At 46.2% G+C, this 22666-nt stretch overlaps 1 protein-coding gene across 1 annotated transcript in view; it reads right to left on the reverse strand.

Moving 5' to 3' along the window:
- SLC25A33 (solute carrier family 25 member 33) overlaps window positions 1-21563 on the reverse strand; it is a 42087-nt gene extending 20524 nt beyond the window's left edge. The window contains exons 1-2 of the mRNA XM_055261884.2: window positions 21233-21563; window positions 7219-7398 (exon numbers count right to left, since the gene is read on the reverse strand). Of these exons, the coding sequence (XP_055117859.1) occupies window positions 7219-7398; window positions 21233-21288 (236 nt within the window). The 5' untranslated portion in view covers window positions 21289-21563. The remainder of the gene's footprint in view (window positions 1-7218; window positions 7399-21232) is intronic.
- Between the last annotated feature and the right edge of the window lie 1103 nt (window positions 21564-22666).

A 22666-nucleotide genomic window follows, 5' to 3' on the forward strand; every position in this document is an offset into this window, starting at 1 on the left:
GAGGTTGCAGTAAGCAGAGATGGTGCCACTGCACTCCAGCCTGGGCGACAGAGCAAGACTCTGCCTCAAAAAAAAAAAAAAAAAAAAGAAAGAAAGAAAAAACAAAAAGAATGTATCTCAGCAGCTTAAATAGTAAGAACTTTGCTGGAAAATATTAAGCCAGAAGATTTTTATTTTTTTGAAAAGCAGATACCTGAAATACACATACTATTACTCTGTCACATTTAATAGCAGATACCTGGATCTGTTAACATATTGCCTTTTTGCTTTTTAAGTAACTATTAAAAAAAAAAGATAGGTTCGAGATAGGTTCTTCAATAGAGAGTATTTTTTCTTTAACAGAATACTTTTCTTTAACAGAATAGAGAATATTTTTTCTCTGAATTTTGAAAAATAAACTTTCTATAAACAAATTCTGTTCTCTGACAAGTCTTTTAAAGTAGTATTCCCCAAATGAGTAAGACTATTAATAAGCAGACAACTTTTTTTTTTTGAGACGGAGTCTTGCTGTGTTGCCCAGGCTGGAGTGCAGTGGCGCAATCTTGGCTCACTGCAAGCTCTGCCTCCTGAGTTCATGCCACTCTCCTGCCTCAACCTCCTGAGTAGCTGGGACTACAGGCGCCCACTGCCACACCTGGATAATTTTTTTGTATTTTCAGTAGAGATGGGGTTTCACCGTGTTAGCCAGGATAGTCTCTATCTCCTGACCTCCTGATCTGCCTGCCTCGGCCATAAGCAGACAACGTTTAAACTAATGACCATGTTATTTGCATGGGTTTTTTTTCTTTTCTTTTTTTTGAGATGGAGTCTCGCTCTGTTGCCCAGGCTGGAAGGCAGTGGCGTGATCTCAGCTCACTGCAACCTCTGCCTCCCAGGTTCAAGTGATTCTCCTGCCTCACCCTCCCTAGAAGCTGGGATTACAGGCATGTGCTGCCACGTCCGGCTGGTTTTTGTATTTTTAGTAGAGACGAGGTTTCACCATGTTGGCCAGGTTGGTCTCTAACTCCTGACCTCAGGTGATCTACCTGCCTTGGCCTCCCAAAGTGCTGGGATTACAAGGGTGAGCCACTGCGCCCAGCCTTGTATGGGTTTTTGAATAACAAAGTGTCTTCCAAAAATGTCAACAGGAAACTAACACGGGCTTTGTAGATGAGACAAAAGCCTGTACCCTTGTTCTTGTTTGATCACTTACTAGATAAAGACCCTCTCTGTAAACCATCGTCACTGCCGTTAGCTTAGGGATGGTTAATGAAGAAACAGAAAGCTGTACAATAATCCAGGTGAGAGAGGATGGTGGCTTCAACCCACATGGTGGCAGCCTGAAAAGGAGCCACCCTCTGTTAAGCCCCCCTAAAGCTTCTTAAGTTGGTATATTGCTTTTATGTAAGACCTGAGTCTAAAAGACTCTGCTTTTAGAACTTATTAACAGGAAAAGATACACATTTCCCCCGAAGAGTGAGTATGCTTTCTTCACATGAGAATTATGTAATAGGATATCCCCCCCCCCTTTTTTTTTTGCCTCTGTTAAGAGATAAGACTTTAAAGTTTCTAAAAAAAAAAAAAAAAAAAAAACACCTTGTGTTTAAAAGCAGAGAGTAGCTATTATAATGACAGCAGCTTTATTATTTACATGGAGGGAGGGTGTTAAGCCCTTTATATGCAATACCTTCCTGACATGCCAAAACTCATGCATTCAATTTGTGTGGAATGCTTGCTATGTGACAGGCAACATTCTCGATGCTTGGGGACGATTTCAGTAATTAAAAGAAACCAAAGTCACTACCTCCAAAGAAGTCCCATTGAAAGGGGTGGTGAAGAGGGAGAAAAGAATAGAAGTAAGTAAACTACACTGTATGTTGATGGACGTAAGTGCTACGGATAAAAATAAAGCAGGAAGGCGGGCTGGGGTGTTGGGGAGAGTTTGCTTTTAAATAGCATGGTCACTGTAGGGTCTTCCTGCAAGGTGATGACAGCGGAAGTCAGCCATGCAGACAATGTCTACTGCAAACACCCTGCGGTGGGAAATGTTCCTGGCCTTTTAAAGGGAGAAAAAGGAGGCTGGAGAGGCAAAGGGGAAAATAGGAGATGAAAAGTCAGAAGTAATGGGAAGGGTGACAATCGTGTAGAACCTAGTAGGCCGCAGGGATAGCTGTAGCTCTTACCCAGAGGGAGACAGAAACTCTGAGCAGAGGATCTGAGCAGAGTTCTCTGGGTGCTCTGCTGAGAACAGACTGAGGGTAGAGGGCAGCAAGCTTTCAAGCCAGAGTAGTCAGGAAGCGAATGCACCAATATAGGTGAGATACGGTGGCTTCCATCAGGACAGTGGTGGAGGAAGTAGTGAAAAAGGGTCAGATTCTGTATTTATTTTGAAGGTAGACTTGAAAGGATTTGCTGCAGGGCTGAGAAATAAGATCTAAGGATGAATATGAGGCTTGAGATCTGTGTAGCTGGAAAGATGGAGCTGCCTCTAACAGAGACAGGGAAGACTCTGGGAGCAGCAGGTTTTATGGAGTTCTATTTTGCTCATGTTACTCTTGGATGGCTAATAAACATCCAAGCTATCAAACAGGCAGCTGGATGGAGCGTGTGAGGCTCAGAGCAGTAACGCTGCCAGCTTACAGATAGTATTTACAGCCATGAAACTAAGTGCGCCCACAGAAGGAGTGGCAGTAGCTAGAGAAGGCCAGGGTCTGGGCCCTGGACCCTCCAACAGCCAGAGGTTGTAAGGCTGCAGCACAGCAAAGGAAACAGAAGCAATAGCCATGGAGGCAGGAGGGTGCAGTCTTAGGAGTCTCTGAGCTGGCAACTGCTGCTGCCTTCTCAGAGAAGCAGCAGAGGCTCAGCCTTGGGTCTGGGGCTTGTTCATTTCTTACTTTACTTTAGCGGCTTCAAGTCTTTCTTAGAAACAAGGTGGATATACATTGAACGTGACTTTGGGCATGTCACTTAACCCTTAACCTGCATGTCCTCTTCTCTAAAATAGAGCTAACGTCACACCTGAGTACTAATCTGCTAAGGTTGTGAAAAATCAATGAAATACTACCACGTAAAAGGAGTTTTCTTCATAAATGTATACACCTACTATGTACCCACAATTTTTTTTAAAGTAGTCCTTTACTTGAAAGTTATTAAACAGTTGTGTGAGAAAATCTTTCTTTGACACAGGGTCTTATTCCATTGCCCAGGCTGGAGTACAGTGGCACAATCACAGCTCACTGCAGCCTTGATCTCCTGGGCTCAAGAACATCCTGTCTTACGTAAACTGTGCCTAAAAGTGCTAAATGTGTGGTTTTTGCAACAGAGCACCTGCATTTTATTATGTCTTTTTCTAACATTTCCCAAATACATTTTTACAATGATAAGTAGTTTTCTTGATAAATGTCTGTCTTGAACACACTCTTGCCCAAGAATCAGTTTCAGAGATCTGAATATCATGCTCAGTTATATTCAACTCCTAAGCTCAGCCTCCTGAGTAGCTGGGATTACAGGTGCATGCCAACATGCCCGGCTAATTTTTTGTATTTTTTGTAGAGATGGGATTTCGCCACATTGCCCAGGCTGGTCTCAAACTCCTGGGCTCAACCAATCCATTTGCATTGGCCCCTCAAAGTGCTAGGAATACAGGCATGAGCCACTGTGCCTGGCCCAGAATTTTAAAAATATATAATAAAGGTGAGGAAATAAAGCTTAAATAAAATAGCTCTTGGGTGAAAAGTGCCACTTTACAAACACCTAACAAAACATTATAACTAAAATTTTACTTAATAACGCCATTGTTTGTATTTTGATGCCAATAAAATAAACTGATTTTAAAGTATTCATGCCGAGCGCAGTGGCTCACGCCTGTAATCCCAGCACTTTGGGAGGCCAAGGCGGGCAGATCACCTGAGGTTGGGAGTTTGAGACCAGCCTGACCAACATGGAGAATCCCCGTCTCTAATAAAAATACAAAATTAGCTGGGCGTGGTAGCACATTCCTGTAATCCCAGCTACTTGGGAGGCTGAGGAAGGAGAATCGCTTGAACCTGGGAGGCGGAGGTTGTGCCGAGATCGCGCCATTGCACTCCAGCCTGGACAACAAGAGTGAAACTCTGTCTCAAAAAAAAAAAAAAAAAATTAATTAATTAAAGTATTCATATGTAAGTGATGGCTCATTATTGTGTAGCTGTGGCTGTATTAACCAATGAAGCCGGTGGGACTGTAATGAAAATAGTTTGTCTTTTGTGTGGTGTGGAAGTTGTTCCTGTATTAAAACATGCAGTGGCCTTTTTCCTTTGATTTAAATTTTACTAAACAATTGCCCTAATTAAGGGGAGGGAACAGATACAAACAGACACACACACAGACACACACACACACACACACAATCTCTTATGGGGGGGTGGATTTACTGGAGAGTAGAAAGCCATAAGAATCCAAAATGTTCTAAAATCAGGAACTTTTTGAGTGACAACATGATGCTGAAAGAAATGCCCACTGGAGCATTTTGTATTTCTGGACTGGGGATGCTGAACTGGTATGATGAAGCAAATATTCCAAAATCCGAAATGCACATTGCTTCTGGTCCCAAGCATTTTGGATAAAGGGATGCTCAACCCACATATCCTGTAAAACCTAAAATGGAGAAACATTCCCATTTACCTTCCAGGCTTGGCCCTGTTGACACCCACACTTTTGGGTAACAGTTCCCCAGTTACAGTAAATCCAAATTCACTAGTCATGAGTTATTTGGCAAGAGGAAGTTCATTTTGAATGTTGCTGAAGTAACATTACCTGTCTCAGTTTCCTTATGTCCAAAGCACTGCATGTTCCTTAGAAGAAAGGTGTCACCTAGGACACTGGCACTGCCTAAGCATGTGAAAAGGCAAAGCAGGAGGGGTGTTCTCACAGTCCAGTCTTGTGGGGGGCCATGGACTCGGATCTGTCCTGAGAGCAAAGTGTCCCTCCACATCTCTGTGCTTCTGTCCCTCCTGTACCCACCCCCAACCTTCCTGCCCAGTGTCTCCACTCCTCTTCTTAGCATTTAATTTAAAAACCTGATTCTCACCCAGACGCAGTGGCTCATGCCTGTAATCCCAGTACTTTGGGAGGCCAAGGCAGGCAGATCTCCTGAGGTCAGGAGTTCAAGGCCAGTTTGGCCAACATGGTAAAACCCTGTCTCTACCAAAAATACAAAAATTAGCCAGGCATCGTGGTGCACGCCTGTGATCCCAGCTACTCGGGAAGCTGAGGCAGGAGAATCGCTTGAACCCAGGAGGCAGAGGTCTCAGTGAGCAGAGATCATACCACTGCACTCCAGCTTGGGTGACAGAGTGAGAATCTGTCTCAAAAAAGAAAACAAACAAACAAAACCCCCAATTTTCCTGGAGTCTTGGACACTGATCTCCCTGTTCCCTCGCTGGGCTTCTGATGCTCTCACTTGTCCCTGGCATCTGGTCTTGCTGTTCAGTTTTGCTCAGTAAGCTCAGATGTACCTTTGCACACATTTGGCATGAATGCCCGAGTGACTCATGGTTGGGTTTTACAAATAAAACGTACCTAAAAATAAATTAAGCACTCTCCAACTCATCCTGCCTCATCTAAATTGTGCCTAAAAGTGCTAAATGTGGCCAGGCGCGGTGGCTCACGCCTGTAATCCCAACACTTTGGGAGGTCAAGGCGGGTGGATCACGTGGTCAGGAAATTGAGACCATCCTGGCTAACATGGTGAAACCCTGTCTCTACTAAAAATATAAAAAAATTAGCTGGGCGTGATGGCAGGAGCTTGTAGTCCCAGCTACTCGGGAGGCTGAGGCAGAATGGCGTGAACCCGGGAGGCGGAGCTTGCAGTCAGTGGAGATCGCGCCACTGCACTCCAGCCTGGGCAACAGAGTGAGACTAAATCTCAAAAAAAAAAAAAAAAAAAAAAAGTGCTAAATATGTTGTTTTTAAAACAGAGCATCTCCATTTTATTACTTCTTTTTCTAACATTTCCCAAATAAATCTCTACACTGATAGCTTTCTTGATGAATGTCTTTCTTGAACACACTCTTGCCCAAGAATCAGTTTCAAAGATTTGAATATCACACTCAGTTAAATTCAACTATTATTTATAGAGCATCTCAAAGTACAAGGTCCTGAGCTAAAAATCAGATATTCAATCAGTTCTCTTCTGAATTTGATTTTACCTTAAGCATAGACTGATAAGCCAAATTTGACTTAAGAATATTTGGCTACTTTATAAGCAAATGAATTATTTTTTCTACAGTAAAAATAATAAAATGGGCAGGTAGCTCAGGTATAAAACAAATTTTAAAACCCATTTTATTAAATATAACTTTTCTATACATTTAAAAATATTTCCCAATAAAAAGCAAAAAAAAAAAAAGCCAGCGTGGTGGCTCACGCCTGTAACACCAGCACTTTGGGAGGCTGAGGCAGGCGGATCACCTGAGGTTGGAAGTTTGGGACCAGCCTGGCCAACATGGAGAAACCCCATCTCTATGAAAAATACAAAATTAGCCGGGCATGGTGGCGCATGTCTGTAGTCCCAGCTACTCGGGAGGCTGAGGTGGGAGAATCGTTTGAATCCAGGAGGCAGAGGTTGCGGTGAGCCGAGATCGCGCCATTGCACTCCAGTCTGGGCAACAAGAGTGAAACTCCGTCTCAAAAAACAAACAAACAAACATTTTGTTTCTTTTAAAAATATTCACGGCTGGGTGCGGTGGCTCATGCCTGTAATCTCAGCACTTTGGGAGGCCAAGGTGGGCAGATCACCTGCAGCGAGCCGAGATCGCACCATTGCACTCCAGCTTGGGTGACAGAGCGAGATTCTTCTGTCTCAAAAAAAGTAAATAAATAAAATAAAATAAAATATTCAGAACTCTTCTGTTGTGCAATTTTTAAAATTTTACTCTACCACCTCTTATCTTCATTTCCCTCAAAAGCTTTGAGCAAGAGCAACAATGTGATGCAACAATTTACACGTGGATTTTTGGTTTGCTTTGCTAGGTAGGTTTACTTTAACTGCCCTGGATGATGGTCACATGTACACTGGGACCCCCGCTGCCAGGGGAGCAAGGTCAGAGCTCAAAAGTATTGGTAAAGAAATCTAATTCTTAAGTTAAGACCAAGGCTATGCAAACAGAACATCACATTTGATAAGCTTGATGAACATTCTGTGTTGACAGTGGCGGTACAGGGTGTGCAGGTGGCAGGAGCAGAGAAGACTGAACTTACTTCAGCACCTGAAAGAGTCCAGGTGTCACGGATGTTGGTCTCACCATTCCAGCTCCACTAATGGTCCCCAGATGAACCTGAGGATAGTAGACTGTCCGGAGAGCTAATCTTGAAGACTGCAACCGTGTCTTAATGACTTCCAGTGGACAAGTGAAAATAGCACCAACTGTGCCTCCACACCTGTAAGAAGGGAAACCAAAGCAGATCAGAGAAGCTATGCTATTCTCTACAGAGAAGCTATGCTAAGTTTAGCTTTTCTCTCTTTAAAACTAGAACACGCCGGGCACGGTGGCTCACGCCTGTAATCCCAGCACTTTGGGAGGCTGAGGTGGGCGGATCACGAGGTCAGGAGATCGAGACTATCCTGGCTAACACAGTGAAACCCTGTCTCTACTAAAAATACAAAAAAAAAAAAAAATTAGCTGGGCATGGTGGCAGGCGCCTGTAGTCCCAGCTACTCGGGAGGCTGAGGCAGGAGAATGGCGTGAACCCAGGAGGCAGAGGCTGCAGTGAGCCGAGATCATGCCACTGCAACTCCAGCCTGGGTGACAGAGCAAGACTCCGTCTCAAAAAAAAAAAAAAAAAAAAAAAAAAAAAAACTAGAACACAACAAAGGCTAATAAAATTAGTTGAACCTCAGCACTTTGGGAGGCCGAGGCAGGTGGATCACCTGAGGTCAGGAGTTCGAGACCAGCCAGGCCAACATGGCAAAACCCCATCTCTACTAAAAATACAAAAATTAGGCCGGGCGCGGTGGCTCACGCTTGTAATCCCAGCACTTTGGGAGGCCGAGGCGGGCGGATCACGAGGTCAGGAGATCGAGACCACGGTGAAACCCCGTCTCTCTAAAAAACACAAAAAATTAGCTGGGCGCGGTGGCGGGCGCCTGTAGTCCCAGCTACTCGGAGAGGCTGAGGCAGGAGAATGGCGTGAACCCGGGAGGCGGAGCTTGCAGTGAGCCGAGATTGCGCCACTGCACTCCAGCCTGGGCGACAGAGCGAGACTCCGTCTCAAAAAAAAAAAAAAAATACAAAAATTAGCTGGGCGTGGTGGTGCATGCCTATAATCCCAGCTACTCAGGAGGCTGAGGCAGAGGTTGCAGTGAGCGGAGATCTCACCATTGCACTCCAGCCTGGGCAACAGAGCAAGACTCCATCTCAAAAAAAAAAAAAAAAAAAAAAAGTTGAAATCCCAGAGCTAAAGGGTAACTACTATTCCCACATTAGCACATCCTTTGGGGCTTTCCATTCTTGGCATTTTCACCTAACCCCTTCCCAGTATCTAGGTATTCCGAGTGCCCTTTTATAGCAAATTATGCACCTGCTTCATCATTTGCAATGGCTTCTACTATCTCTACCTTATCGATTGATAAGATTTTAACCAATTTCCTACTGTTGGACATTCATATCATTTCTAATTTCACTACCATGTTGCAATGAATACTCTAGAAAAGTATTTTTGCACAATCAAACAAAATAGTTCATTCAGGTGAAGATACTATTTTGAAAATCAATATTTACCCCAATACAGACCCGTCTTAAAATTTGATTAATTACTTTCGGCCAGGCACTGTGGCTCACACCTATAATACTACCACTCTGGGAGGCTGACGCAGGTGGATTACTTGAGGCCAGGAGTTCGAGACCAGCCTGGCCAACAGGGTGAAACCCAATCTCTACTAAAAAAAAATACAAAAATTAGCCGGGTGTGGTGGCACATGCCTGTAATGCCTGTAATTCCAGCTACTGGGGAGGCTGAAGGCAGGAGAATAGCTTGAATGCGGGAGGCGGAGGTTGCAGTGAGCCAAGATTGTGTCACTGCACTCCAGCCTGGGTGACAGAGCAAGACTGTCTTAAAAAAAAAAAGATCTGATTAATCACCTTCAACAATGAAGTCCTTGTGTTTCCCTCATTCACAACTAATCAGTTAATCCTGTGTTTTCATTACTCACACTGTCTCTCTGGATCAGGGTTCCCCTAAGCCAATCATTTGAGTATTGCCCTTATAATATATTCATATCGAGATATTACCTGAATTACTATTTAAATATTTTTCTTCAAGGCAACTCACTTATTTATCCTAAAATACCTACTTCCATCATCTCTTAAACAATTCTACCAATGAAATAGCATGTTTGATGGGCTAATTATAATTAACAATGTCAAGGGCCATAGACACATCCTCACTCATGCCTACCAGTGACACAGGCCTCACTCTGGAAAACATCGCTCTATAATCTGATGAGTTCCTCAAGATTCAGACCTGGGGCCTTAATTATCTTTCCATCCCTGGCATCAGGGCTCAACAAGTTCCGAAACAGTATTTACTAAGCAAAGGAATTATTCAATTGAGATTTCAAGGAAAATGTCTTCCAAGGTTTCTAAGTATTTGAAAAAAAGTCTTTCTCACTAGACTGGGAGCTCCTTGGAGAAAAGCTGTTCATACATTCTTGCAACTAGAGCGTAGCAGGCACCTGGCATAAAATAGGTGGGTCAATAAAAATGATAGAGCACCAGCATCTCCGCCTGGGAAAGGCAACGACAGGAAGGAAAAACAGGCCTGGACGTATAGAATGTTTATGCAGCTTCCCTACTCCATTAGAGGCAAATGTCGGAAATCTAGAAGCAAACCTAGTACCTGACACACACTCTGAAAGTAATGAATGAAGTAAAATCCCCATGACGGATTATTTTATTTTATTTATTTACCTATTTATTTTTGGGGGACAGTTTCACTCTGTCACCCAGGCTGGGAGTGCAGTGGTGCAATTTCAGCTCACTGCAACCTCCGCCTCCTGGGTTCAAGCAATTGTTGTGCCTCAGCCTCCTGAGTGATTGGGACTACAGGTCCCAGCTGTATTTTTTTGTATTTTTAGTAGAGACAGGGTTGGCCAGGCTGGTCTTCAACTCCTGACCTCAAGTGATCCACCCGCCTTGGTCTCCCAAAGTGCGATTACAGGTGTGAGTCACACACCTGGCCTACTTTTATTTTTAATCAAGTTGTGGGCCTAGCTTAATATTGGTTTGTGTAATTTGCTCCAAGCACTAGAATATATCTAAAGAAAATAGGCTATAATAAGGAATATTTAAAAAAAGATAGAGGTGGCCAAGTGTGGCAGCTCATGCCTGTAATCCTAGCACTTTAGGAGGCCGAGATGGGTGGACCACTTGAGCTCAAGAGTTGGAGACCAGCCTGGGCAACAGGTCAAAACCCTGTCTCTACCAAGAATACACATTAAAAAACTAGCTGGGTGTGGTGATGTGCGCCTATAGTCCCGCTACTTGGGAGGCTGAGGTGGGAGGATGGCTTAAGACCAGGAGGCAGAGGTTGCAGTGGGCTGAGATCACACCAGTGCACTCCAGCCTGGGTGACAAAGCCAAGACTCAGTCTCAATAAATAAATAAATATATAAATATATAAATAAATAAAATAAAAATGATAGACGCAAAAACTTTCTAACCCATGTCTATTCATACAAAATACTCTTACCTATCATAATAACCACATGCCTAAAAAGTATAATATTTTTTAAAGATACTGAGAAACTTACCAGCTACGTAGTAAAATAAAGAAATATCTGAAATCTATTTGTGTTCAATAACGTAACTCCAAATCATTGAAAAAAAGAGCTTCTGGGTAAATCCTTTCATCAGAAAGCCAGTAAGTTCAAATACCATACAGGTCAACCACCTTTGCTTTGTCCCTAAGTAAACTGCACTCATTACTTTGGCCAACTGTCATCCAAGTCTATGCCACTGATCAAAGGATGGTGTATTCATCCAAAAAAGCAAATGCCCTAGTAACAGCGAATCAGTAACCTCTTTCAAGGTGGCAGGCCACACTCACTTTTTTTTTTTTTTTTTTTTTTTTTAAAGAGAGAAGGTCTTGCTCTGTTACCCAGGCTGGAGTCCCGTCTCTACAAAAACAAAAACAAATTAGTCAGGCATGGTGGTGTACACTTGTAGTCCCAGCTACTTAGGAGGATCACCTGAACCCAGGGAGGTCAAGGCTGCAGTGAGGTGAGATGACACTACTGCACTCCAGCCTGGGTGAGACCCCGTCTCAAAAAAAAAAAAAAATATATATATATATATATATATATATATATATGTATATAGAAATATATATAGACATATACAGAAATAGACATATAGAAATATATATAGAAACAGACATATATATATATATATAGAGAGAGAGAGAGAGAGAGAGAAATAAGTTGGGAGTGGTGGCTCACACCTGTAATCCCAGCACTCTGGGAGGCTGAGGTGGGCAGATTACTTGAGGTAAGGAGTCCTAGAGACCAGCCTGACCAACATGCTGAAACCCTGCCTCTACTAAAAATACAAAAATTAGCTGGGCATGGTGGTGGGCGCCTGTAATCCCAGGTACTTGGGAGGCTGAGACAGGAGAATCCCTTGAACCTGGGAGGCGGAGGTTACAGTGAGCCAAGATCGCACAACTGCACTCCAGCCTGAGCGACAGAGCAAGACTCCGTATCAAAAAAAAAAAAAAAAAAAAAAAAAAAGGTTTGCGATGTACTGGAGGCCTTGGTGAATGTTTTTTCATTGTAGACGGCGTTCAACCTACTATGAGCCCCAACACTGGGAACTCCCATTGATCCCACCATCAGTTCACCCCCCGCCATTGATCCCACCAGCAGTTCATCCCCACATCTCTTTTCTGACTTACTTGCCCTGGGGAGCTTGCAGGCAGAACTAGGTGCCTTTCCTTCCTCTGGTCCCCATGCTCCTTGACATCAAGCCAATGGGACCTCTAGGAGTTAACAAGATTGGCTCAAAGTGGGAGTCACTGAGTGTCCTTCCCAAGCACACCACCCACTCCCTTCTCATCCTGCTGGCTTGGGCTGATGCACCAGCCTCTCACTTGTAGGAGGCATCTGGCCACAGAGCAAGCTACCAGTGTCCCTGCCTTACAAGCTCTCTCAATCTGTAGCCCAGACCTACTAGGGGCCGGGGACAGAGTTGGGGACAATAATAGTAAAATCCTCTCTGCCCACATGCCCCAATGTTGACACCCACAACCGTTCTTCTCTCATAGACAGTCTGGTCAATGGCGGCAGGGCAGGTTCTTCCACCTAAGTCTTAGACTAGGATCCTCTTGGTTCATCTGAGGGCTCCAGTAGCCAGTGCTCAGACATCCTAGGAAAAGTCATATCCAACCGCCAGTTACATGCTGACACAGCGTTAGCCTCACATAGTTGGAAAATGGACTAATCTGACTGGCAAGCAGTATTTTAGACAAGGAATCTCCAAACTAGGATACATACTCTAAGAGATGTGCACCATGACCTACTGGCATACAGAAAGAAATAACATTTTATTTATAACCTCCACCATTTAATTTCTATTTTGTTTGTTTCCTTTTTGTTGTTGAGACAGAGTCTCACTCTGTCACCCAGGCTGGAGTGCAGTGGCATCATCTCGGCTCACTGCAACCTCTGTCTCCCAGGTTCAAGTGATTCTCATGCCTCAGCCTCATGAGTACCTGGGATTATAGGCGTGTGCCACCATACCTGGATAATTTTTGTATTTTTAGTAGAGACAGGGTATCACCATGTCGGCCAGGCTGGTCTTGAACTCCTGATCTCAGGTGATGCGCCTGCCTGGGCCTCCCAAAGTGCTGGGATTATAGGCGTGAGCCACCGTGCCCAGCCCATTTAATTTCTATTTTGTGTATAGGTCTTATAGTATGTATAAAAGTAACAGGGTAATATAATTATACATAAGATATGCACAAACATGTTAATCATAGCAGTGTATGATTAAAGTTTGAAGGCCATGGCTGGGCACAGTGACTCAAACCTGTAATCCCAGCACTTTGGGAGGCCAAGGCAGGCAGACTGCTTGAACTCAGGAGTTCCAAGACCAGCTTGGGCAACATGGTGAAAACCCATCTCTACAAAAACTACAGAAATTAGCCAGGTGTGGTGGCGCGTGCCTGTAATGCTAGCTACTCTAGTCTCAGCTACCCAGCTACCCTGGAGGCTAAGATGGGAGGATCGCTTGAGCCTGGCAGGTCAAGGCTGCAGTGAGCAGTGATAATACCCCTGCACTCCAGCCTGGGTGACAGGAAAGGAAAAACAAAAACAAAAACAAAACAAAACAAACAAGAAACCCACAAAAACTTAAAAAAAAAAAAGTTTGAAGGCCACTATTCTAAACCAGTAGTTCTCAACTGGGGCAATTTTGTCCCCACCCCAGTAACAAAATGTCTGAAGACATTTTGGGTTTTGAAATGGGGGAGGGGGGTTACTCGTATCTAGTGGGTAGAGGCCTGGGATGCTGCTAAACATCCTATGATGCACAAGACAGCCCATCCCTCACAGACAAACAATCATCCAACCAAAGTTGAGAAACCCTGTTCTAGACCAATAAAATGGGCACTATTTGAAGACCGTAAAATGGATTGGTGGCACTGCTGGTTGCCTCCCCAGCATCCATCCCTCTCTTCCTCTGTCTTAACAAGATCCCTAATTTCCTTTTTTTTTTCTTTTGAGACAGAGTTTCACTCTTGTTGCCCAGCTGGCGCAATCTCAGCTCACTGCAACCTCCACCTCCTGGGTTCAAGCAATTCTCCTGCCTCAGCCTCCTGAGTAGCTGGGATTACAGATGTGCGCCACAATGCTTGGCTAATTTTTGTATTTTTAATAGAGACGGGGTTTCACCATGTTGGCCAGGCTGGTCTTGAACTCCTGACCTCAGGTGATCTGCCCACCTTGGCCTACCAGAGTGCTGGGATTACAGGCATGAGCCACTGCGCCTGGCCAAGATCCCTAATTTCTTAAGTCACACAGTGGACAGGATTGAACTCATGTCTAGTTTTGGCCTTACTCACTGAAGCAGGTCCACATCATAACATCTACTTTGCCTTGTTATCTGTTTAGGGATGGGCATATGATTTCAGCCCAAGTACTCAGCATAATTTCCCTGGGAGCAATGACTGGTTTAGAGCAAGGGGTACTACATGTCCTAGTGGGTCCAGAATTACACTGAAGACTTGCTCAATGGTGGGAGAAATACAAGGAGCTGCTGCTGGAAGCCCTTCTGTGGCTATGCAGGGCCAGCCTTAGAATGAAGCAGGTTACTGGAGGCCAAGCAGGCGTGGGTGGGCCCCTCCCAGTGACACTAACGCACTGCTCAGCTAAGCCCTCACCTGAAGCCTGTGCTCCCTCTAGAGTTCAGGTTTTTGTACCCATAAGCAAGCCGGTTTGAAGTTGAATCTTCTATTACTTGCAACTGAACGCCCCCCTAAACGAGCCTAGTCAAAAAAAATGTATACCTAAACTTTTCAAGAAAGCAGTTAGAGTTTTACTAACATAAATAATCTTCCAAAGGCCAGTTGGGACTCATGCTTGTCTTAACAGTTCTGAGGAAACACCCTGGACATTAATTTAATTTTGCTCCTAAGTTAACACTGTTCTAGTCAGTCACTGATGCCAAAGTGCAGAGAAAATTCTCTGTGGGGCCGGGCGCGGTGGCTCACGCCTGTAATCCCAGCACTTTGGGAGGCTGGGGCAGGTGGATCATGAGGTCAGGAGATCGAGACCATCCTGGCTAACATGGTGAAACCCCGTCTCTACTAAAAATACAAAAAATTAGCCAGGCATGGTGGCGGGTGCCTATAGTCCCAGCTACTTGAGAGGCTGAGGCAGGAGAATGGCGTGAACCTGGGAGATGGAGTTTGCAGTGAGCCGAAATCACACCACTGCACTCCAGCCTGGGCGACAGAGCGAGACTCCGTTTCAAAAAAAGAAATTTCTCTGTGGGATATTCCATTCACAGCAAACATCTGAAGGATTGAATCCAGTGGAGGAAAGCTAGGAACAATTGTTAAACTACATGTCTAAAAGCAGTCACAAGGGATACTCTTTGAAGTCTATTTGCCTAATTTTCTAAAAAGAAACTACTAATTGAATTTTTTCTGCACCTTTTCTGTTTTTAACTCTGTATTCCTTTTCTGTTTTTTTAGATGGAGTCTCGCTGTGTTGCCCAGGCTGGAGTGCAGTGGCATGATCTCAGCTCACTGCAAGCTCTGCCTCCCGGGTTCAAGTGATTCTCCTGCCTCAGCCTCCCAAGTAGCTGGGATTACAGGCCTGCGCCACCATGCCCAGCTAAACTTTTTTTGCATTTTTAGTAGAGATGGGATTTCACCATGTTGCCAGGCTGGTCTTGAACTCCTGACCTCAAGTGATCCACCTGCCTCGGCCTCCTTTTAAAGTGCTGGAATGGGCTGGGAGCGGTGGCTCATGCCTGTTAATCCCAGCAGTTTGGGAGTCCAAGGCAGGTGGATCACGAGATCAGGAGTTCAAGACCAGCCTGGCCAAGATGGTGAAACCCCATCTCTACTAAAAATACAAAAAAAAATTAGCTGGGCGTGGTGGCAGGCGCCTCTAATCCCAGTATGAGCCACCACACCCGGCTTATGTATTCCTTTTTTTAAAAGATAAAAATATGCTCCCCTCGAATCACTTGAACCCGGGAGGCAGAAGTTGCAGTGAGTCGAGATCACTCCATTGCACTCCAGCCTGGGTAACAAGAGCAAAACTCTGTCTCAAAAAAAAAAAACAAAAACAAAAAAACTCCCCTCCCCATTCCTCTACCTTCTCTCATTATTCCTTTCCTAAACTGAAGTCTTGTATTTATTACATGAAGATATAGTCAACCTTCTAATCCTTTTACACCCATGCCACCCTAGTTTAATTTTTCCCCTTGTGGCTTAGGCACCTCACCTCCAGTTGACAGCAGAGTAAAACTACAACGCTACTACTATAATATATACTGGGATTTTTTAAAAAGTATATTTATGTGATCAGAAGTCATAAAATTTTAAATTATGCAACAGAATTGTGCTTTTTAACTCTGAGTTTAAACTATCAAGGAAAATTTGTAAAAAACCAACTGTCTTCAACAAGAGCCTCTGTTCCCGATGCATACATGCATATCGGGCACTAAAACCAAGGCCTGTATGCTCTTTCTGGTAATAATCACTACCCCACTGATGGCAAACTTCTTTCCAGGCTCACAGCTTATCCACATTTTGCCAGCAAATGATACTGCCAGACATCCTGCAATCCTAATCTTTGGAGGTTTGGTAACCGCCATTTCACCTGCTACCTCTATCATGCTATTCGAAAAACATTAGGTGCTTTTCTGTATACACTGTAAATTTCTGGAAGGTTTTACTTGAAACCTGGCATTGGCTGGGCTCAGTGGCTCACGCCTGTAATCCCAGCACTTTGGGAGGCTGAGGTGGGCAGATCACCTGAGGTCAGGAGTTCAAGACCAGCCTGGCCAACGTGGTGAAACCGGGTCTCTACTAAAAATACAAAAAATAGCTGGGCGTGGTGGTGCGTGCCTGTAATTCCAGCTACTCGGGAGGCTGAGGCATGAGAACTGCTTGAACCCGGGAGGTGGAGGTTGCAGTGAGCCGAGATGGCACCACTGCACTCCAGCCTGGGCCATAGAGAGAGATGCTGCTTCAAAAAAAGAAATAAAAAAAAAGTAACCATTGGCTGATAAAGATTTAATTTGTAGGGACAAGTACCTGGCAACAGCTGCCCATACTAGGTGGGAAAACATTGAATTTTGAAAATATCTGTGTCTTATTATAGTTTAAGTTTTTTTTTTCTTCTGAGATGGAGTCTCTCTCTCTGTCTCCCAGGCTGGAGTGCAGTGGAGCGATCTTGGCTCACTGTAACCTCCGCCTCCCAGGTTCAAGCGATTTTCCTACCTCAGGCTCCTAAGTAGCTGGGATTACAGGCGTGCACCACCATGCCCAGCTAATTCTTGTATTTTCAGTACAGACGGGATTTCGCCATGTAGGCCAGGCTGGTCTCGAACTCCTGACCTCAGGTGATCCACCCGCCTTGGCCTCCCACAGTGCTGGCAGTACAGGTGTGAGCCACCACACCTGGCCTAGTTTAAGATCTCAAAGAGATACTACATTCCCATTAAAATACATTTTAAAGGCTAGGATGACAAAACAAAAAAGCATGCCATAAAAATAAGACCCAAAGCATCTAATCCGGGATCAACCTCTAAATCTAAGGACAGCTTAACCCAGCTATTTCAGGGACCAGTAGATCTAAATGGGCACTATGCTATGTTAAGTGGCTGCCCAGCAGATGAAGGACATCACTAACACTAACAGACAACCAGAACCCCCATGCTATTTGGTGGGGAAAATTTATAGGATTTTCGTCTTTGGCAAATCAAGCCTACATACAGAAGGGCCACCTCAGAGCACTTCTGTGTTCTTCTTGACGAGGTAGTTTAAACAATAGAAAAGGAATGACAGGGCTGGGCCCAGTGGCTCACACCTGTAATCCCAACACTTTGGGAGGCTGAGGTGGGCGGATCACCTGAGGACAGGAGTTCGAGACCAATCTGGCCAACCTGGTGAAACTCCTTCTCTACTAAAAATACAAAAATTAGCCAGGCCTGGTGGTGTGAGCCTTTAATCCCAGCTACTCGGGAGGCTGAGGCAAGAGAATCGTTTGAACCCAGGAGGTGGAGGCTGCAGTGAGCTGAGATCGCACCACTGCACTCCAGCCTGGGCAACAAGAGTGAAACTCTGTATCACAAATAAATAAATAAATAAATACCTTTTCAGGCAGGGCATGGTGGCTCACACCTGTATAATCCTAGCACTTTGGGAGGCCAAGGCGGATGGATCACTTGAGGTCAGGAGTTCGAGACCAGCCTAGCCAACATGGCAAAACCCCATCTCTACTAAAAATACAAAAATTAGCCAGGCATGGTGGCACACGCCTGTAATCCCAGCTACCGGGGAGGCTGAGGCATGCGAATCAAATCGCTTCAACTCAGGAGGCGGAGGTTGCAGTGAGCAGAGATTGCACCACTGCACTCCAGCCTGGGCAACAGAGTGAGGCTCCGTCTCAAAAAAAAAATAAAAATAAAATAAAAATAAAAAAAGAAATGCTTATTCAGTATCATTAATTAGCAACAGTATTAAACTTGTTTGATATTATAGTTTCCAATGGCTATTCAATAAAAAGGAGAAATGTGACAGATTTTTAAAGTGGGGACTCTGACTTCTTTTCAAAGGAAGTGCACTTCGTTTTCTGGAAAGACGCCAGCTTAACAACAGTGGCAACTAGTTACTTGGAGCAAGGCAGCACATATTCCACCAGACTAGGTGGGACCTCTGGGTGGACTCATTTTAACCATACAATACAGCCATTTTACACTCAGCTCCTTTCATGTTCTTCCCTAACAGAAAGTGAAGTAAAATATTTTAGGCTAGTGAGAGTGGATTAAAATCCAATTAGTTACTCTGAAAACAACCTTTTGGAAGCTGTCTTTTCTTTCGAGTCTCAAACTGCTGCCAATACAGGAACGGCAACTTGTTAAATACAGTGGCTTCAGGCGCCACCCTAATAAACTACCTACATCTTAATCAAGCAGGAGAGCTGTGCTGGCCACTGCAGATTTACTCCATCACAAGATATAAGGCTGGTGCCCCAGTAGGAGAATTTGGCAGCCAGAGGGCATAGTGAAGGGTACAGAGGGAGATTCAACAAGACAGGGCCATCCATTTCACAGCGAGCCTCAACAGAGGCTGCTCCAGCATGGAACTCTCCTGGTTTGGAATACAAAGAAAAATTGTAAAAGACCATCTCACTGGCCGGGCGCAGTGGCTCACGCCTGTAATCCCAGCACTTTGGGAAGCCGAGGCGGGCAGATCACGGTCAGGAGATCGAGACCATCCTGGCTAACACAGTGAAACTCCGTCTCCACTAAAAATACACAAAATTAGCCGGGCGTGATAGCGGGCACCTGTAGCCCCAGCTACTCGGAGAATGGCATGAACCCGGGAGGCGGAGCTTGCAGTGAGCTGAGATTGCGCCACTGCACTCCAGCCTGGGAGACAGAGCAAGACAATGTCTCAAAAAAAAAAAAAAAAAAACCCACCTCACTAAAAACAGTAAGTCAAAATAACTGAGCAGAAATTCCTTTTTTTTTTAAATGATCCTTCTTGGCTTAAAAAACGTGTGAGACAAAAAAAAAAAAAAAAAAAAAAAAAAATGGCCAACTTGTTTAAAATTCCCAAGAAAGACAAATTTATATAGAGTGGCTTAATTTAAGAATGCTTCCCCCTTGTGTTACTCTGAAAGGAAGTCTTCGCCAGGCGTGGTGGCTCACGCCTGTAATCCCAGCAATTTGGGAGGCCGAGGTGGGCGATTACTTGAGGTCAGGAGTACAAGACCAGCCTGGCCAACGTGGCAAAACTCCACCTCTAGCAAAAACACAAAAAAATTAGCTGGGCGTGGCCGGGTGCAGTGGCTCACGCTTGTAATCCCAGCACTTTGGGAGGCCAAGGCAGGCAGATCACAAGGTCAAGAGATCGAGACCATCCTGGCTAACACGGTGAAACCCCGTCTCTACTAAAAATACAAAAAGCCGGGCGCGGTGGAGGGCGCCTGTAGTCCCAGCTACTCGGGAGGCTGAGGCAGGAGAATGGCGTGAACCCGGGAGGCGAAGCTTGCAGTGAGCCGAGATGGCGCCACCGCACTCCAGTCTGGGCTACAGAGCCAGACTCCGTCTCGAAAAAAAAAATTAGCCAGGCATGGTGGCGGGGCCTGTAATCCCAGCTACTCCGGAGGCTGAAGCAGGAGAATCGCTTGAACCCGGGAGGCGGAGGTTGCAGTAAGCCCAGAGATAGCACCACTGCACTCCAGCCTGGGCGACAGAGGAAGACTCCCTCTCAAAAAAAAAAAAAAAAAAAAAAAAAAAAAAAAAGGAAGTCTCAATGGAGACATGGAAGGGTTGCAAGGGAATGACAGGGAAGAGATGAATGAGAAACTCTTCCTAAAAACCCACCAAAGTTTTTGGTTAAAGTAACCTGGTGACTGCCCACAATACAAGTACAAAAAAGCTCAGGGACGCTTTCATCAGTCATCTTCCAAGATAAGTTTCTCAACCATTGTTTGTTGTAAGGAACATATCCAGGTAGGAATCCAGGCCGCAACTAAACTACTCAAGCCAAGAGGATAAACTATTTTATGCAAAATATCCTACACTCAAAAATTGCTGTGCCAGGCCCATGAGGTCCTCAAATTAAGACTCCAAATATCCTGAAGACTCCGAAAGGACCCCAAGCCACCGGCTGTGATAAAGGAAACAAGAAAATTACTAATACTCAAAAATATTTTACCTTCTATTCTCGGCGGGGGGTGAGGCGGGGAAGGTGGAGAGGGGCAGGGAGGTAAAAATCATCTCCCTTCCTAACCGCAGAACTCAACCTCCTAAAAATGCATTGTCTCTGCTGGAAAAAAGGTACCTGACCATAGACCTAATGCAGCTTTCAAAACAAGGAACACCTTACAATTCTGCGGTCTCCGGCGTTGGAAGCGTCCACTAGCCGGCGAGAAGTGTCTCAACACACCTTCCAGACCTCATTTTAGTCCGGGTCCCTGGCTTAGCCACCCCGCGTGTGGCCGCTAGCATCACCGTTCCCCAGCACCATCCAGGCCTTGCTGGCGTCCAACGTCCGCAGACCTTTTTGCCCGTCCAGATGACCTCCCGCGCTGCCCTGAGGAACCTCGGGCACACCCGAGCATCAGCGATCCTGCCCCGGGCTCTGAGGCGCTGCGCTTCGGGAGAGGCCCTGGGAGAAGGGGGCGGGGGAGGGGGGTCCGCGCCACAGCGTCCAGGCAGGATCGCCGCCGAGCAACACTCACCGGCCACTGACTGTTCAGAATGGGAAAAAGCTGGGGACGCCGCGGGGAGGACGGGCGGCGGGGCACAGCCGCCCTCGGGGCTGTGGTCTGGCCGTGCGGGTGAGGAAGGCCCGAACCCCTCCTTCGGCCCTGCCCACCAGTCCCCGACGCCGGGACTTCCTCCTCCCAGGCGCCGGCGCCGTAGCCCAGGGAAGGCCAGTGATCGCCGCGGGAGGCTGGGGCGGCGCCCGGGGCGAAGGCCGAGGGGACCGCAGGCGGCGGGGCGCGCGGCTGGGCCCGGGAACTCACCCGCCGGCGAAGAGGTGAAGCAGCGTGTTCTCCTTCTGCTGGCCGCCCGTCGCCATGGCCGCGCCGGCTCCGCGGACCGTCGCCGCCCGGTGGCGAGAGCGCGTGGCGGCTCGAGGGATGCGCGAGGTCGCCGGGTCTTGTCTCCCTGCTGCCCTCAGGGGGCTGCCGGCAACGCCTCCATGCGCGCGCGGGCCCCAACGCCCGGCTCTGCTCGGCCCGCGCCTTCCGCGGCGTGGCCGCCGGCGCCTCACCGGTCTCTGCGGCGCTAGCTTGGCGGGGAGCTAGAGCCCGGCGCGGCCGTCACGTGGCGGGGGCCGGGCCGTGACGTCACGGGCGCGCGAGTCTGGGGCGGGGCGTGACAGGGGTGTGGGACCAAATTCCGAGCGCCCATTGGTTAGGACACGGATGTGGGCGGGGAGGTTGCGCAGTTCTGGGGCGGAGCCAGCCCCGAGCGAATGATTGGGGAGAGGGGCTGGCCTAGGCCGGAGCGCGGAGGCAGTGGAAATTGGCTGTGACTGCCTGGTCCTCGCTCCTCAGAGAAGCCTTGCGAGGCCATAGGCCTTGTCTTATTTTAAAAGTTTACTTTGTGATATTTACGTGTGCAAAAGGTGTACAAATTACGTGTTACATCTCACACCTCTGTACTCACCACCCCGTTTAGGGAAACAAAAGCATAATCTAAAAAACCATAATCTAAACAGCCTTAAATAATCAATGAGGCCCTGCACGGTGGCTCACGCCTGCAATCTCAACACTTTGGGAAGCCGAGGCGGGCGGGCGGATCGCCTGAAGCCAGGAATTACAGACCAACCTGGCCAAGATAGCGAAACCGTGTCTCTACTAAAAATACAAAAGTTAGCTGGACGAGGGGGCGCACCCGTGTCATTCCAGCTACTTGGGTGGCTGAGGCTGGATAATCGCTTGAGCCCGGGAGGCGGAGACTGCAGTGAGCCGAGATCTTGCCACTGCACTCCAGCCTAGACGACAGAGCGAGACTCTGTCTCAAATAATTAATAATAATTATCATTATGTGTATTTTTGATCTCCCTATAAGTAGTATTATATGCTGCGTATATTTTGCAGTATGCTTTTTGCTTCTTTTCTGATGATCTCCAGCCCAGACCTAGATATCCAAACTGATTCTCTCAGGCTATGTCCCTGGGTCATTGTCATTCTCAGCCTGACATCTTCTAATCTCCAGGTCTCCCCCAGATGGAGCCTTCCCTGGCCGCCTTTGCGGTGCAGTCTGTCACATGACTATAGAACCAGGGCTTCTGCAGTTAGTTTGTTGATTTATTTAAGTTGTCCTTCCCATACAGGAATGTAAGCTTCAGCAGAGCAGGGACCTTATTTCTTTTGTTCACAGTTGTTCCTGACACAGTACCTGCCACCTAGTAATGCCCAAGGAGCTAATGAATAAAGGTCCCAAATTGA

Source organism: Symphalangus syndactylus, chromosome 22 (genome assembly GCF_028878055.3).
Source record: "Symphalangus syndactylus isolate Jambi chromosome 22, NHGRI_mSymSyn1-v2.1_pri, whole genome shotgun sequence".
Lineage (NCBI taxonomy): Eukaryota > Metazoa > Chordata > Mammalia > Primates > Hylobatidae > Symphalangus > Symphalangus syndactylus.